Genomic DNA, 18,192 nt, shown 5'->3' on the forward strand with positions numbered 1-18,192 from the left:
CAAGAGTAAGAGAGGTTTCTCTGGGAAGGGAATTTGGTTGTGCTGGAAAATTCAGTGGCATCATGAAAAAAMCCTCACCTTTACATTAGTGCTGAAGCATGGAAAAGTGGCCTCTGCACCCTAGAATTTATTGATTTTGMAGAAATTGGCTCTTTCTTTTGCTTTTTGAGTAGTTTCATTGATTTTTTTTTATCTGCTTGCAGGCACACAGGGCACCTACACATGTCCCAAAACTGTCAGACTCCTGCAAGTCAGCATTAAACTCAGAATCTACCCCATAACCCCCCAGCAGTATCTCTTCCTCATCTTAGTTTTTCCTTCTTTCTCTATGTTCCTATCTGATGACAGAAATAGGCTCTTCCTGGATGGATCAAATATGGAAGCAGTACCTCGAGGGACTCATTCAGAGTCAGGATATGAAGTCTGGAGTTCTTTTTCTACCTCTGACATTTGAGAGATGCTTTTAAGTAGATGAGATACTATTACAGTGTTAGCCCATCTGTCAGCAGAATTGGTGTTTGAATCCTATTCCTTTGCTCAGTTTTAACAGAAAGGCAAATGAAGCTGCCTGGCAGTTTACCTTTTTGCATGTATGGTTGGGAAGGGAAATTTGTTTTTGTTTTGAAGCCTCTGTTGTGCTTGCAGTGTTTAATGCTGCTCAGCCCCACATCCAAGCAAGGGGATCACCTGCCCAAGCTGCTCTTGCATTTCTCTTGTAATGGAGAACAGCCCCTCTGCCTCCCCTTTCCCCTGCTGGCACTTGCTTTCGAAACATGAGCGTCTTCCTCTGGCTTCAAATCCTTCTCCAGGTTGACGTTGATCTGCCAGGTTCAAAGCAGGGGTGGGATTTCAAAGCCTCCTTGATCATATTGGATCTGCAGTGTGACACTCAGGCCCTGTTGAAAGCCTGASTGTTGAGGCACATTTAATCACATCTCTGCACCTGTTATGGTGGAGAAAATTTCTTCTCAGATTTGTTTCTGTTGCTCCTAAGCCACTCTTGGGTTTTCCTTCGTTCTTGGCCAGCACAATGTTTCTGGCATCTGACCTCATGGGGAGACGTGCAYCAGTCCCAGATGAAGGGGTAGAAACAATTGTCTGAGCCTGCCTCAGAAAAATAGTAATTTGTGTGTATGTGTGTGTCTGGTAGTGTTATTTATTTGGCCAGTTACTTTAGCCAAAGGAAGACCTAATTAAGCAAGATAATTTTGCATCCAGGTTGCTGGGAAAGAGCAACCTGTGCTGGACCTGGGAGTGTAGTTACTGCCCTCCCATGCCTTTGCTGCCCATGTTGGATGGCAAAGGGAGGGTGGCAGCAGATGTGCTTCAATGAGGCTGGTTGTCTTGCTTTCTGATGGAAAATGGGCCATTCTGTGCTCTGATATTTTTCTTACTCTCAGCATGGTGCATTTGTGGAACCTAATTTTTGAAGCTGCTTGTGCCTTGGTAGAAAGCGGCTCATGTGTCGTTCCTTGTCTCACCTCCTCCCCACTTTGCTTCTTTCTTGATATCTTTTTCTCCTATTTATTTAATTGAGCTTTTAGTGCTAGGTTCTGCAGATGGCAGTTCTCTAGACCTGATCCCTTACAGCCATAGTGCTGAGGTGCTAAAGGCAGATCAGACAGATAACCCTATGGAGGACACAAGGATCATGGGGACTTTCAAAAGCAGCAGCCAAGTCTCATACTGCAGTGCCACCAGACAGCTTGACTGCTGCTCATAGGGGAATTACAGGGCCTGGATGTGGTCTGAATCTCTTTGATGCAAGCTACTGTCTTCCTGGATACTTTCTGTGGCAAAATATCATMATGTAATTTCAGGGGGAGTCTGTGAAATGTTAATTCCCTACCTGAGCCAGGGGCTAGGGCAGAAGAGAGCTGTGTCGTACCTGCAGCTTGTTGGCTACGCTTGGACTTTTCAACACATTTGTGAGGATGTTTCCACAACCTGGACATCTTTCTGATGTTTCTTTGTTGTGGCTTGGTGTGATGGAGASAACAGAATCCACAGGGAGAATGAGAAATAGCCCTGGATGCCTGCACAGTGCCCAGCAGGGCGCAAGTGACTGTCATGCTTGTTTGCCCTGCCAGTCTGCCCCATCCAGTTTCTAAAGCTGGTCAAAAGATGTGGAAAGGCATAGAAATCGGCATCATCACTGCTCTTGTCCTGGATGGACAAGGAGGAGGAGGTGGAGGATCAGCCTGCCCGTCAAAATAGCTTGTAGGTCACCTTCTTCCCCTCAGAAATGTTTGGGAAGGAAGTGCTGGATGTGGTGAATTGTGGCTACAATTTCCCATGGCTTGCTTTTCCCAGTTCCCTTTCCTTGAATCACCCAAGCATACCAAGCATCAATGCACACTCAGTGTGTCCCCTTCAGCTGGAGAACACTTACGGTTTTGTTTTATGTCTTAGTACCTGCCTGGTTAAGTACAAATTGTTTTGGTGCTGCACTGCTCCTCGTGTTATGGGAAGAGCATCTGCCAGAGGAGAGCAGGCATGGGTGCTCACTGCCAAGCTGGACATGTACCCAGCTCCCTGTGAAGGAATAGGTGCTGCTGCTCAGCCCACGTGGCTCTGCAGCCACCCTTGGCTTAAAACTCTGCTGCTGCCCTGACAGGGATGGGCACAGCAGCTCTGGCTTTCAGGGCAGTGCTGTGCTGCCTGTGGGGGGTAACAATGCRCTGGGCACCTGGAATTGTTGGCCATGGTCTCACCATTGAGTCTTGCAAATGCCACCAGCCAGGGATATAGGCCTGGTATAGAGACCTCCTGTGAAGGATAGAGCTGGAAGGAGTCCCTCTCCTCCTGGATGCAAGCATCTGCCTCCATGTGCTCTTTCTCCCTCACAACTTGTAGCAGCTTTCTCATCTGCAAGTTTGGAAAAGTCACAGTCCCGACAGTATTTCTTGACAATGTGCCTGTGCCACTTAAAAGCTACTGAGATAAAAAAAGACCAAAATAACCCCCACCATTGTCAAAGACCTCCGTCGATGCTTTTAATACCCTGCCAAATATTGCATGTGATTGGTATGGTACACAGAGTAGCGTCTGGTCCATGAGGAATGCGTCCAGAGATGGATGAATATTATCTGAATGAAAATCCCAGAGTAGGGCTCGAGCACGGGGAGCGTAACACGGAGGCCCTGTAAACACTCAGAGTGCCCACCCGGCTCCGACAGCACATGCAGCCGCCGTGGCTGCCATCCAAGCCTGTCTGCTTTCCCAGGGTTTGCTTTCCTTCTCAATTAAATTAATGAAAGTCCCCAGGCATACTTGTACTTACAAWAATAAGATTTCGATCCCAGCGAAATTCTTAGGGTGCTGGGTTGTGTTTGTCCTGCAGGACGTGTTGTCCCTCCTCTCATTGCGGTCATGCRTCATGGTTTGGTCCATCTACAAGGTCCTTTGGGACAGCTCTGGTCTCAGGTCCTCTGGGGTTCTCCTTCTGTACTTTATGAACTCAGATGTTACCCAAATTCCCCTTTAACTTTTAAAGAGACAACATCATCATGCTGCGTGTTGGAGCAGGGATCAGAAGGAGCTGGTGTGGGTCTGAGTGTGCAGCARTGGTGCCTGTGCTGTGTGGTTGTACCAGTGATGGGAGGGGCTCTTTCAAACAGCCTTTCTGATACTCATGAACTTTGTCCTCCCTGTCCAGAACTCAATCTACAGAGAGAAACCAATCTCCGAGATGCCATTAGAGTACGCACCAGTAAGGACTGATTGTTGCTAACCTAGGTTTGTTCTCGCATTGTGTTCCAGTGTGTAAATCCTTTCCTCCCAGCACTGCAAGCCCAKCTGGACAGCCAATGCTTTTGGAGTCTGCCCTTCCCTGGCACTGAACACCTTYGCTGTCCCTACGTGCCAGATGAGCATTCTGGGGAGGTGCCAGCATGGCACCTAAGGCCAGGTGGTTCCTGAACTGAAGGTCTGTGCTGGGGCTGAGGTGTCAGGCTGGCATCTGGCTTGGAGCTCCTGGAAACCTCCTGSCCTGCTGTGCTGCCTGCATGTTCCCTCCCTGGAGGGCTGCAGCACGGTATCTGTTACACGTGCAGCTCTGTCTGCCTGCTCAGCAGTGGGATTTGTTGTCTGTACTCCTTTCTGAATCCCCCCAAAGACAAGATACACGTGTGTTTGGAACCAGATACACAGGCTAAACATCTCAGGGTTGGGAGGTAGGGAGAGAGGAAGAAAAGAAGACAAAGGAGTCTCCTCCCAGCGTGGAGTTAAAACCTATGGTTGTGTTGTGCTTGGCACAGTTTCCTCATTGTGCTGCGCTGGGCGGTCGCTCTCCTCTGGCAGATGCTCTCCCCAGAGCTACGAGAAGTGTCCTATGGAGATGAGGAGATACCATTTCAGATGGAGTTTGTGAAGTAAAATGTGCCATTGTGTTTGGAGCTATTGTTTCTGYTTTCAATATTGAAGTTACTCATGGTTTCCAGGGGACAATACATCAAGCAGAGCTAACAGGCTGTAGAGAAGATGTAGATTATGAAAACAGAGGGATTAAGTTTCATACATTTGGAGCTAAAGTCTCATCTCTCTCACAGCAGTGTGAGCAGGGAAGTAGCCTTGCAGGCTCACAAAACTACCAGTTTAAGTGAGGGTGTGCTTTTAACAGGGTTTAGTTGAAACTGTGGCCAGTGCTGTGTGAGCAACTTAAAAGACTGTGTAAGGATGGATTCTGTGGGTGCAAGTTCAATGACTGTCTGATGTATAAATTGGGTTTCAGAGAGTTCCTGTGCCAGGCTTTGCACCAGCTCAAACAAAATCTGTTTGCAAAGATGGGGTCTGGTTGGCTGGGTAATCTCTGCCTAAAATACCCATGAAAGTCCACTGCTACCTCTTTATGAGAGAGGAGTAAAGAAGGGGAGAAGAGGGCATTGTATGACCTACATGATTCTCCAGCTCTTGACATCCCTTTTGGGGACTGCCTGAACCCAGGAGAAGTCATGCTGGCAAACAAGGGGATCTTTAATGAAGAGCCAGCGCCTGTTTCCACCAGATGCCATCCTAAAATCTGTCATGTTATGGAGCAGATCAGGAGTTCAGTGCCCTGGATGATCTGACAACACTGAACAAAACAGAAGTAAARCCGACATGGTGACAATATCTGGTGTGTGTTTTGGCTAACAGTAAGGATGCAGTTAATACCAKCACGCTGCTAAAAGCCCTGTGCTTTTGGGGTGCACCCCCAGCACCCTGCTTGCAGCTGCAATGCAGAGTCTGATGCTGCTGCCAGCAATTTTTGTAAGGACCAGAGGGTTTTTTTAAGCTCTGCAACCTCCCACCAACCTTCCTAGCCTCTGTGCTGGGCTGAGCTGAGTCAAGCTGCTCCTACTTGGCCAAGTTTAGGGCCAGGTTCTCTCMGTTTTTGCATTGTAAGGGCCTTAGAGTGGCTTGGTAAGGTTAGTGAGCTGATAAACACTAAAATCTTAGTGGGGCTGTGCTGTATGTCATTAATTGGCTTGAAAGGGTTGAAATTTAAAGAAGGATGGAGGAAGTATTCTTTCAAATGCCCAAGTGATGTGGAAGCAGTGATTAATGGAAGTGACCTTGGTGCTTTGCCCCCTTTCAGTGAAGCTCTTAGACTTGCCATTGTGTCTAAAAGTGGAAGCTCTGYTCTGACAGTGCTGTCAGATGCAGTTCTGCTGTCTGAAGGCCAGAGCTGAGTGTCCAAGGGCACTGTTACTGCAGTGTCTCCTGCTGCTTCTGTGCAGTCTGAAGGAACATTTAAAGCCTGTGGGTTTTGTAAGGATTAAAAATTGCAGCATATAAGGAAAGATGCTCTTTTTTTGAAGGAATTCTTCCCAGACAGGATTTTTAGTGTGGCCTGCAGTCAGCCTTTTAGAACATGCCTAGGCTGTACAGCTGAGCACCTGGGCTCCGGAAAAAAAACCCAGGAAATTGCTTGCAYCCCATCACAAAATTGTGAGCCTTCCTCAGAAGCTAATTGATCTGATGGGGCATGTCATCAGCATGGCTCTGACATCCCTGCAGGATCCTGTGGTGCCACATAACTGCAGCATTCATCTCTCCAAAGCAGGAATTGTGGTGTGGCCTTAATTCCCAGGGATGCTGCCTGGTCAAATCCTCTGTAGATACCAGAGTAACAGGGGACATATAATCACCATGGAGAGATGGAAAAGCATGAAGTAGCCTTTGTCYCAGCATCTTCCAGTGTGGTTAAGTTGGATGAGGCCAGTTTAATTTAGGACTGGGAAAAGAAAATGCTTCTGGCAGGAGACTTCAATAGCTGCTCTGTGAAAGGACAGCRTGGGCTTTCTGAGAGGCTCTTCAGAGATGCACCAAGTGCCTCTGTCATCCCAAACCAGCACCTCAGAATGTTTTGCCAGTCTGTGTTAGCCACAAATGCTGGGCTCTTTCTGTGGRGCCTTTAGAGAAAGCTGCATTTCTTTATGAAAAATACCAAATGTCTCAGCTGGGAAACAGCATTCCCTGTTTTGATGGATTGTGTTGGGGAAAGACCCCCATTCTCTGCTCCCGGCCTTCTCCTCCCCYGGCTGTTTTAGTTGGATACTGAGAGGTTTGTAAGATTTCCAAGATTTCTTGTGGAAATTTTTAGACCTGAGAAAGGCATTTTCCCTTTGGGGATTACACCATGCAGTAAATGTCTGTTCTCTTTATTTTATATGGATTTTCCTGCTTTTGTTTGACTTTCTCACGGATTGCACTATATTTAATTCAGAACATATTCTATAATGCTGTAATTGTCAGGCATGTCAGCTGGTTATCCGGATGACTTTTTGCTGTAATTTTTTTTTTCTTTCAAAATAAAAAGAAAGCAGTTGCTGCTGCTTCTCAGGGATTGAATTATTGCACTTCTCTTGCATGCTGTGGCATCATGTAACACCACAAGGGAGCCAGTGTCACTGGCTGCCTGATAGAGTTATTCCTGCTGCATTGTGGAACCCGTTACTKCTTTAGGAAGAGATGGAGTTTCACCTCCTTCTGCTGTGTGAGATGTCAGTTCTATGTGTGAGTGGCTAACAGATGAGCTCCCTGGGCTCAGTCTGTTCCACGTCCTCACCCAAAGGTCTTCCACAAACTTTTCCTAGTTGGTATTATGCTCAGGAACAGCTCTGCTCTGGACAGTTTTGAAGGGGTGTGAGTTAAGCAGACCTCCTGCTGTCTTGTGCCTGTGAGAGTGAACTGTTTCGTTGTTCCTGTGAGAGGGTGAAGCAGAAGAGAAATAARAAGAAGCTCAGTGTGACCCACATCTAGAGAAAGTTCTCTAAGWGCTGTATCCTGTGGAGGCATCTGCCCCAGGAAGAGAGGTTTCTTTCCCTGCCATGCATCTCCTTCTGTCACTGATCTCAGCAGGTATGATCCTGAGCTGGAGTAAATGTGGTCCTCATAGATGCTCTGCTGATTAACCTTAGCAGAAAACCTATCCTGAAATCAAACAATTGAAGAAATTATCTTCTGTGGACCAGTATGTAAGAGGTGAATCTGTGGAGATGGGCTCTTACGTTCTCCACTCTTTTCCTTGTTTTCACCTGCTGACATTTAAATATTGATGTTACCTATTACCATGAGATCCATTCYCTGGAAATGGTGGCTAGCCATCTTCCTAAGTGAAAGACCCCCTTGGATCCCATTGTTAACCAGGATTTGGAATATGCTGTAGATGGACAAGCCCACAAATGAGAGGATAATCRTATTTGGAACCCACTGATAATACCTCTTCCATTTGCTTCTGTCTTGCTGTTACATGAGTGTAGCTCCTCTGAATTAAATCTCTGACCCCTGTTCTGCAGCATAAGGCGCAGAGCCTTTGATGGCTCTTGGTAAAATCTCACATTTTGCAACAGCAAAATCAGAGACAGGACCAGAGAGGTTTATCCACAGGAAAACTCTGGCAGGTGACAGAATTCAAACCCATTCTGGCCATTCGCTTTCTTGCACATCATGTGATTTATAATTCAAAATATAGCTGATGATGCTGAAACCATCAGTCCTATCAGTGAGCAGCACAGCTGGTTTCCAACTTCAAAATGAAAGGAAATTACTGCAGCTCTCCAGGGGTTTAATTAATAACTTCTATTCTGGTATGTTACCACTCCTYATCTAAACTTGTGTTAGGGACTTTCAGTCTTCTCTGATTTGCATATGCCCTTAACCCTTCCTGCTGAGGGTGTGAGTTCCATCATCACTAGTTTCAGATCCCTGGTAGTATCTTTGCTTTTCTTCCCGTTTATTTGGCAGACTCTTAGAAATGTGCACACAACCCCGTACATGTACAGATGCCTCCTCTCCTCCTCCCCATCTCCCAGTTGACTGTAGCTCTTCTTCCCTCCTTGGGACCTCTGAGCTCAGATCATGCGAGAAGGGATGTGCCTGATGCCTGACTGTCCTCATGTRCTTTACCTTTCAAGTCCAGCAGTGYCTAAATTAAAGTTATTGTTAGCTTGTCTAACTTCTAATGAAAACTGCATTTTCTGATGAGTGCTTGGAAAAAGAGAAGCTGATGTGCCTGCTGGCATTTGGTGTAGGAGGAATTGTAGTCTTGGGACAATTTGAGTGGCCAAGGTATAAGTCAAGTGATTTCATGTTTATGTACAAATAGAAAGGAGTGGAGTGGGACTGTGCTCTTGAGTCGGCTCTCATTTTAATGAGCAGCAACTCACATSAGTAATTTCTTTGATTTTTAATGGGATTAATTGCATGATCATCTGCTGACCACTGTAACAAAGTCATCATCTGGAACGCAAGGTTTTATAGCAGGTCTTCTAATGGAGTTTTGGGCAGAAGCAAGAAGGAAGGTGCTCAAAGCAGAAGGCAGGACTGTGCAGGACTTAGGTAGGAAAAACGCCAGCAAACCCAGAGCAGTTTGGAGAGACAAAGCCTCGAGAGGCAGTTTTGGTGGTGAGTTATTCATGGACATGGATCTGTTGTGCCAGAAGTGGGAGTGGGATGTGTTTGTTCAGCCTGACTGCAGACATGCTGCCTGAATGGATGGAAAACTCACTTCCTGGTTTCCATATACCCTCCCTGTTTCCAAACRGATCCTCCACCCTGTGATACAGGGRCATTCWARCAGGTTTCTTTCTGCTCACCACACCACCCGTGTAATTGGAGGCTTCTCCTTATTGTGAGCAGCTGAACTGAGTTCCTCCAGATTTGCCAAAATGTGCTTCTCAGCTGTGTTTTGTCTGCCCAAAGCCAACTACATCCCTAATTCAAATCTTCATCACTCTGCATTCAGATGTCCCTTCTTCGCCTTCATACTGGGATGTTTTTATTCCAGGTGACAGAATTGCTTTCTGATTTAGCAAACTTTGTCCCTAAGTTAACTGTCATAGATCAAAGATTGAGCAACATCTTGTGGAGACTGTCCATGTCTGAGCAGAATAACCTGGGGCATTAAGTGAAGGGTCTTTTTCATCAATCATATGTGTATTTGCAGTTAAAACAAGGATAACTTCCTTTAATGGAAAAACATTTGTCACAGACAAAAGAGTTTCCAACTTTCAGATGCTTTGCAGACATCTAATTAAGAGAACTGAAAATCTGTTTATTGGTCTCTGTCTGTTAATCATGAGCAGTTCTGGTAGTTCATCCCTTAGCTCTCTTCATTCCCAGCTACTCCATTTGTCTGCTCTTACCAGAGCTGGGCTGAGTGGGGATGTTAGGCATTGGCTTGGGACACCTCATCACCTTTGGAAGATTTGGGATGCTTCATTCAGGTCCTCTGATGTTTTTTTCTCCTGCGTATATCTCTTCCTCATCTTCCATTTCACATCCTTCTCTATGGGGGGCAGAATACAGAATTCTGCTTTTCTAGGACTTTAGATCTAGCTAACACTGGCTTTGTATGGCAGAACTGGATGTACGGAAGTGCAGAGGAAGGCTCCCTGCTTCTGCTGTGCTTTATTTGACTGTGACATCCTGAAGGGTTTCCTGCATGGCAGAGTGAAGGRCAGTCTCTACCTTCCAGTCGTGTTGCAGGTTTTCTGTGCTGTTCATGTTCATCTTTATGGATGTTGTCATGCTGGGAGTGCTTTTTGAGGCATCAGTGGGAATAGCTGGGCACAGAGGCAAGGGTATAATTGCTGGGCTGCTGTTTTGTCATAGCTCAGGTCCTTTTTAGGTCTGTTGTGTTTCCTGTGGCATGCCAGAGGTTCAGCCAGTAGTTTCCTCTTGAACCTCCTGTGCAGCTGCCCAGCACCAGCCTGTCYCTTGCTGGGGCAGCACAAATTTCAGACCCAACTCATTGATCCAAGGGCAAATCCACACACCAGTGGCAAGTGGTCTGTGGTCAGGGGCTTGGAAAGGGACCGTCACACTCCTCCACAACCTCACACCTCTCCATGGGTGCCCAGCCTCGTATGGCCTTTCAGAGGAGCAGCAGCTTTATGCCTTGTCTTTAGATTCCCACTGGSATGCTGTCTCATATATTCAAAAAGATGAGAAAACTTCCTGCTTCCTTCACAAGGAACAGAAGGGGACTTCACAATGGCAGAGTTATGTCTCCATGTCCCCATCAATTGCATCCATGGYTTCTGAGTGCCCCTGCCTCCCCCAGCTCCCTGCCATCCAGACCCTGCCAGTGGAAGGCAAGAGCTGGGGTGGAAAGCGTAGTCTAGGAAAGTTTAGCCAAACTCTTCCAGCTGCAGCTTATTGTATCTGTTTTGCTGATATCCACCCTTTAGATAAATAGCACTAAGTTATACACGCTGTGACTCTCTTGATGTGGTTAAAAAGGCTTGTATTAGCCAAGCTAATCTAACTCCAAGAATAACCATGGGAATTTGACTGTATCGGTTCCAGCTTGAATCAGGCACCGCACAGTAAAGTGAGAATTGCCTTCCTGGCTCAATGTGTAGCAACAGTGAAACTTCAAGTCAGTAGGTGGGGATTCCCTCCCCCTCTTTTTTTTCTTCCCTCTCCTTTGAACAAAACTCCTGCCCATGCCTGACCTCAGACACCCAGAGCTCTACCTACAAGAAAACAAAATTTGCCATTTTCAATAAAAAASGTGTCTCTGTCGGCAGAAAAGCGAGTTAGCTAACAATCCGCAAAGCTATGGTCTATTTATTTACCAGGCTGACTCCCTGATGGGAAAACATGTGGGATCTTTTAAGTTCTTCTCCTGCACAGATGTTCCTTCTACTCCCRAGTTTCCTCTTGATCTTTGGTTTGCTGTGCCATATGCTGAAAATGCTGGAGAAGAGAAATGTGGTGGAAGATGAGAAGGATTCTTCATGCTTAAAACAAAACCAGTTAAAAATAAAATAATTCTGACCGCTTTTACCCCAAGTTAGCAAAAAAATATTTTTACAAGGAAATCTGTCGWGCTAGCAAAACCACTGCTAACTTCCACAGCCTCCCTGCTGGACATGTAGCACTGATGAGATTAAATGCTGATTGATGAGGATCCCCTCCCRTCCCCCAGCTCTTGCTGGCACTTTGGGTATTTGTATTGAGGTGTAGATCCAGTTCAGGTGAGGAGATAGGGGTTCTGCAAGGGCAAGTAACTTGGCTGCTTTCTTTTCTTTACTTGCCTTCCTCRGAGGTCACAGGGGCTGTGGACTGTGAGTTGAAAGACATCTTTCCTGGTCTGTCGGAAAAGAGCCCTGGGCTGGCAGGAGCTTTGGAGTTTCCCCTGCCTGAGAGGAGCCAGGGCTTCTGTGTAGGGAGGGGACATAGTGCATTTCATCCTACATCTGAAATATGGGGTAAAATGAAATAGAATGTGAAGATTAAAGTATTTATCTTGGTAGCACCATGTGCTCAATGAGAGTGAAAGGTTGCAGATGGTGAATGGGAGGGATGAGAGGCTCTGGCAGTTTTCARGGCTGGAGTTGGTCTCTTTTGGATAAGTCCATGAAGGTGCCACTAGAGCAGGTGCATCTTTCTGTCTGAAGCCTTTCAGCTGGTCTTCAGCCTCAGTGGCATTGGTCCATCAGGTCTCATCACCCAAGGAGATACTGTAGGGCTCCTTTAGCAATGTCAGATCAGCATGCAACTTTCCTAGGCTTGTTTGCATAGCAAGTCACCCATCTCTGTCTCCTGGGAGTGCTCTTTCTTACTGAACCAGGGCAGTAGGCAGTGTCTTKCCATAAAAGCAGAGCAGGTGTTTTGTTAGACATGCTTTAATCTGGTTGCCTGAASTGTGTTTTTAGCCAGGAGTGTGGTCTGTCACATGGACAGGTAAAACTTGTTGCTCCACTAGCACAGGCAGGCTATATTAGAGRCAAGGCATGTGTTTTGTAGCAAAAAATGGGAACCTAATTTTAGAACCACAGCAAGGCCAGGCTCAGCTGTCTGCCTGGGCCCTGTCCCAGCTCCTCTGTGCTGCCAGAAACTTGCCCTCCCTTTCTTGGAGTGAACTGTATCATACCTTTTTAAGTACAGGCTCCCCTCCAATAAKACAAAGCAATTCCTGAAGTTGCTTTTGTCTTAAACCACACAAAAACCAAGAGATCCTTTGGTCCCTACAGACATTCCATGTTTCCCCCTAAATGTTTGTTGTGCTTCCTTTGCAGATGCAGCTTCTGGACAAGTTCCCTATTGAAGGAGGCCAGAAAGATCCCAAGCAAAGAATCATTCCTTTTCTACCAGGTAATGCTGTGGGGAAAGCCCTAAGTAAGACGGCTAAGAGCAGCTGGAGACTGCAGTTCCCCAGCTACTGTCTCTCGTACTTTTTGTGACCATTCTTATAAATGCCTTTTCTCTGGGAGCTCATACATTCAGCCTTGTGATACCAGACCTCCACCTCCTCCTAAAATAGCTGGCATGGTGTTYAGGGCTCTCAAGGGATCTTGCATCAGCTGTTTGGATTCAGGTTGGCTCATGCCCTGTCACASAAAAGGATTTGATGGCTTCTAGGGRGTTGTGTCTGTGGGGTGCAACCAGGCAGTCTGAGCTCAGGCCACCAATYGGGAGACCACTGGGGGACCAGAGTCAGTCATTTCTGGGTGCTGTGGCTCTGCAGACACTATTACTGTACAATAAAGAATGAATAACTGGAGTTGCCACTGGGATAGAAAGGAAACTGAAAAAAGGTTAAATGCAAATAGGGATTTCTGCAGTGCTGGCCACAAAGTTGCTTACTTATCTTTTTGGCTTGAGCCACTAGCCCTCTGACAGCTTTTGGAGAGGGCCTGAACATGATGGATATCCTGTCCAGGGTAACAGCACACACKTGTACACAGCTTCTTCCAGCAGTGGCTGCAGGGATGGCATGGGGGAGATGAGCCAGACCACAGCGTGCTCTTGGAAGGGAAGGCTCTGGCCAGCTCCCTATTGTCTGACTGCACGATTCTGGCTGTTGGCTTAAGGTTTGGCTCGCTGTGCTGCCTGCCAGGATAAATGGAGTATTTTCAGCCTGTTAAAAGGTCTGTTCTGTCTCTTGCTATAAAAAGGAGATCCCAGCTCTTCCCTTAAGGTCTGTGAAGTGAAGCTGGGATGGGAGGGCTTAGTGCTCTCCAGGAGCGTGCTGTGATCCCCAAAGATGTTTGCAGGCAAAGCAACTGCTCCAGATGAGTGGTGAGCACAGCTCCAGGGTTACTGGGAAGTAGGGACTTAGAAACRAGCAGCACAAATACACAACACAAGCATCAGAGCCACAGCAGGGCAGCACAGCTGCCTGGCAGCATCCTGGCAGCCTCCATTGACCTTGTGCAAGGCAGTCCCAGGCTCAGGGTTGGCTCTATGCAGTATTCTGTGCTGCATCCAGAGGAAGGTGGTGTTGCCATCCATTTCCTATCTGGGATGAGGAGAGAAGTCCAAGAGTGGATTCTCTTTCTAGCTGTGTCACCATCAAACTCTTAGACAAATCACTTTGTGAAACCTCTGTGTGGATACTGCTGGCCTGCCTTTCTTGCTGGAAAGCATTCTGAGATCCTTTAAAGTGCTGTACAGGAGTGCAGATGGTTTCACATGAGGTGCTGTAGGAAAATCCTGTCTGCAGGTAGTATTTGTTCCTCCAGTATTGACTGTCACCGGCCTATCTGTTTTATTTTCTCCTAAAAAAATGTTGGCTGGCTGCAGGTGGCTGCTGCTCAGCCTTTGTGCGGATTTTGGTGATGGATGTCCTGATAGGTGGGTGGGTGGTATTTGCAGAGGGTGAGATAAACCCCATATGCCCAATACAACACTTCCTACCCTTCCCACCCTCCAGGGAGCTGAGGGAGATGGTACTGCCACATGTCCTTGAGGGGAARAGTTATATCTGGAAAGCATTTGTGTTGACTCAGTGTCCCAAAGAGAGAAGCTGCCAGAACAGAATAGACGTCAGCTGTATTTAATTTAAAATTTCTGTGATATATGTTCTACTTTTGATATCGAATCTCTGCCTCTTTCTTGTTGAACTGCTGAGCAGCCCTTGCTGCTTTACCCAAGAACAAGGTGACTCAGCTAAATGTCAAACAATGTCAAACTCTGTTAAATAAACTAGCTGCCATAATTAGAATACGCATGGCATTTCTGCAGCTGGAGCCGTGGATTACAGAAACGAATACCTAGCTATAAACTCCCTTAATTAAAAAAGGGCARTGCAGATGTTTGTACTTATATCCTACTTTATGAAGATGTTATGGTCTTGCTTGCTTATTGTGGGCCTGATTCAGCCAAGCTGGAGTGGCTCTGCMTGCTGGGTTCTGAGTGCCCAGGATTTGCTGTGCCACTTGCAGGGTAGGACAAACCCTCCYATCAGGTCTGCTTAGGAAGTTGGCATTTTCCACCCTGCAACTCCTGTTTGTTTTCCTGAAATAATAATTAGTATTTGACTGTGCTGRAAACCTTTTACCTATAAAACCAAGGAAAAGTGTAATGGAGTTCAGAGCCTTGCCMCCCAAGGAGAGACCATACTGTGTTCAGAAGCAGAAAGGTGCAGTTCTTCTCTTCTCTTCTCTAAACACCTTTGTCTTATTTTCATCAATTTCTTTCTTCAAATATATTTACCCTCACTTCTCCCTTACACAAATAAGGATTCTATGGCTTTCAGTGCCATAAAGAAGTGTAAGGAAGTTGTAAGCAGTGTCAGGTAGTCCGATAGAAAATGTCCTGTGGACAATTTTGTAATTTTGTTTTACTTTCTGAGAGTCACTTCCTTGCCTTCAATTTGTTTGTGATTTTTTTTAACCATACCGAGAAGGCAAAACTGATATTCTCATCTCCTTTCCTCATTTTATCTTCTTCCCRTGAGTTTTTCCTTTCTTCTCTCCGATTTCCCTTTTTAATGTTGGAAAATTCTGCATCAGGAGAGGTTGTGCAGAAGAAAACCGCATAAGAAACTCTGTGGAGTGGCCAGAGAGCGTTTTTGTAGTTGGTGGTATGACTTTTTTCCTTGGGAGGGGGAGACTGTGGAAGAACTGGAATAAAATTTGCTGCAAGAACCTATCTCTAGACCAAAGACAGTTTGTTGCTGTAAAAAGACATGGATGGAAAGTGCTGTTTGAAGGTACTAGTGTGGTTGTTGGTTGAGCACATTTGCAAAACACTGATTTCTCCATCTCTCCTGCTGCGTATCTGAAGAATGATCTTTGGAGTGTGGATGAGATGTTTTGCTGCCTCCTTGTCAGGTACTTTTACATCTGTGTCAGCAGAGAGAAGAGGTTATGGATTTGGGCTCCCTAATTCAGGGATCTTGAGGTAATTAACAAAGGAATTTCAGCTGGAAGGAGAAGACTTGTCTGCTGAGCTTCTGGAGACCACAGTGGCAAATGAAATGGCAGAGACAGGGCAGTACAGCTCTGGATTAACAGTTTTGCAGTGGTTGACCCAAGACTCCAGGGCTTGCATTGTTTTTCGTTTCTCTTGGCACTGAATGGGGGAGCCATCTGGAGACAAAGCTGTGTCTTCTTGCTCTTCTGTATCTTCCAAAGTGCAGCCCTGGGGAAAATGTGCTGCATGGCGTGAAAGGATCGTGTCATGCTGACTGCTGGGCTGCRAATCCTTGCCTTGGAGAGACGCTTGGGCTTGCCATGGCATGGAGGGCTGGGCATTGATGACAGCCCCTTGCACTTCCCACACAGATTCCAGCTGTATCCATGCCTGGACTTCAAACTACTTTGGACCCACACTGAAGAATCAGGAGGTTTTTACATAGGATGTGCTGGAAGGGGAAAATCCTCACTGAGTGCCTGCTCTGCAGCTTCCRTGCTGCCTGGAGAGGCAGACATCCTGTTTCAGGAGACTGCTTTGTGTGCCTGGTTTTCCTAACTCTTGGGAAGCAGAGTCCTGTCCCAGGGGAGCARGGTGATCAGTGCAGGCTGTCCTACCAGCTTGGTCAGGAATAACATCCCAGCCTGGCTCCAGTCCCTGCCTCTAGCGCTTGGGAGCTTCTACCAGAGAGGCACCTTCTCTCTTCCTTTTTTCCCCACTCAGGTTTTCCTCCTCCCTTGACTAGGGYGAGGAAAGAGGAAACCATCCATTTCAGGCCACGTGCTGCCAGCAGAGCATGGTGGCAGTGTCCCAGTGCGGTGGGAGGGATGCCAGCATGGGGGATGAGATGTCACCCGGCCGCTGTCACCCCACTGTGCCCCGCTGACCTGCTTTGCCCCTGAGACGAGAAACGCTCCGCCACCATCTCAGAGGGGTCTCTGGGGCTTTCTCCTTCCTCGTCCCTGGGGCAGTGGGAGCACACGGCATGGCTGCTCAGGCTTTTTAGGGCAGAAATCCCTGCAGGTAGTGCCAGTTGGGCCCTGTTCTCTGCTCCAGGGCTGTGGAGCGTTCTCCTGCCGGGGACTGTGGGTGGGAGAGGGGTGAGCGATCCCTGCCGGGAGGCTGTGCCTGACTCATCAGGCTCTGGGCCCTCCTCAGGCTCTGGGCCAGGCTCCCGGTTCCTCGGAGAAGCCGCAGGTTCTCCCAGCCAGGTTTGCTGGAGGCTGTTCCTGTAGCAAAGGGGAGTCGGAGGAGCGAGTCCCGGCCGAATGTGTGAGTCAGGAGAAGGGAGAGGTTGGGCTGGAGAGGCGCGGGCGGCTGGCCCAGCACCGCCCAGACACCTGGGGCTGCTCGGGCTGCCGGCGGAGCCTCCCCGTTTTGCACAATGCGGGAGGATGGGGAATAACCTCGCCAATGCCGGCTGGGACCTTCCTCACCTCTGTGTCTGCCACCCCCGGGCTGCAGTGGGGAAGGAGATCTGCCGATGAACTGCATCCCAGGTGCTTATGTCTGCTCTTTGGTTTCGGTTTGGGGTGTTGGGTTTGGTTTTTTCCCCTCCCTTTTCCAGCGCTGTCTTTTGGGTAAGACGAAGCTGAGGAAGAAGGTTTCAGTAGGGTTGCAACATCAGGCTTTCGTCTGATCGATTTTTTTTTTTTCTCTCAGCTTTGTATATTTCAGCTTTGTATATTYCAGCTTTGCGCCTTYTTGTTTTGCTCTGGGCTGGTGGAGAAGCAGTTTTTTGTTCATAGATCAAGTGCTGGAGTGGAGATGATGGTTGATCCTCACACAGTCAGTACCGCAGTGGCCCTCAGATCGAGCCTTTCATATTCCAGCTGTAAGAATTGAGGCCAGGATCAGCAAAATTAGGATATGGCCGTGTGTAATTTTGTCAAAGGTGCTGCATTTCTGCAGTATATGGAGAGTGTTTTCAACATTTATTCTTCCCACCTTGGGAGGCAGAGGGATGGTGACTCTGAGGTACATACTGGCCAAGGAGGAGCCTTAGAACTTTTAGAGATATTTTTATTGCAGGCTATTTTCTCCTTTGGAGAGATGGTTGCTAGCAGAGCATTTAAAAGGAAATGCATTCCGTGTCCTAATTCTTAGAAGTATTTTATGTGCAAATTTCAGGTTTGTATATAATTTTTGATTATTCTCTCATTCATCAGTCTGAGCTAGGGCAGCAAGTTATTAGTAAGTGATTTTAACTTTTTGGGGGGGTTAATTTTGAATTAATCAGAATTTCATATCTGACCTACTCAGAAATGAACTGTGTTACAGCAGTTTAAAGCCAGTCAAAAAGTAGCTTAAAGATTAAAAAACCCAGGAGATATCAGATAAAATTATCTTTATCAAATCACATCTTACATTTTAGATTAAAATGTGAATTAAGTTATTWGAAACAGTATTCCTCTAATATGCAGGGGTAGTCTTACAGGCATGACAGGCATACACACACACAGAGCTGAGTCTCAGATGTCTGGTTTGCTGAGGCTTGCCTGTGTAATGTCAATAACCAAGATGTTCTGCTGTGCTTTTCTGAATATGAGGCGACAAACT

General features: G+C 46.9%; 1 protein-coding gene across 3 annotated transcripts in view; it reads left to right on the top strand.

Moving 5' to 3' along the window:
* SH3PXD2A (SH3 and PX domains 2A) overlaps positions 1 to 18,192 on the top strand; it is a 234,843-nt gene that overhangs the window by 54,819 nt on the left and 161,832 nt on the right. For 2 of the 3 annotated variants that reach the window (XM_057379494.1, XM_057379484.1), the window contains exon 3: positions 12,513 to 12,588. In XM_057379494.1, the coding sequence (XP_057235477.1) occupies positions 12,513 to 12,588 (76 nt within the window). Of the gene's footprint in view, positions 1 to 12,512; positions 12,589 to 16,983; positions 17,133 to 18,192 lie in introns of those variants that run through there. The other variant, XM_057379501.1, reaches the window with a different exon arrangement.

The sequence above is a fragment of the Malurus melanocephalus genome, unplaced genomic scaffold (genome assembly GCF_030028575.1).
Source record: "Malurus melanocephalus ecotype Western Australia unplaced genomic scaffold, MMel_1.1 scaffold_12, whole genome shotgun sequence".
NCBI lineage: Eukaryota > Metazoa > Chordata > Aves > Passeriformes > Maluridae > Malurus > Malurus melanocephalus.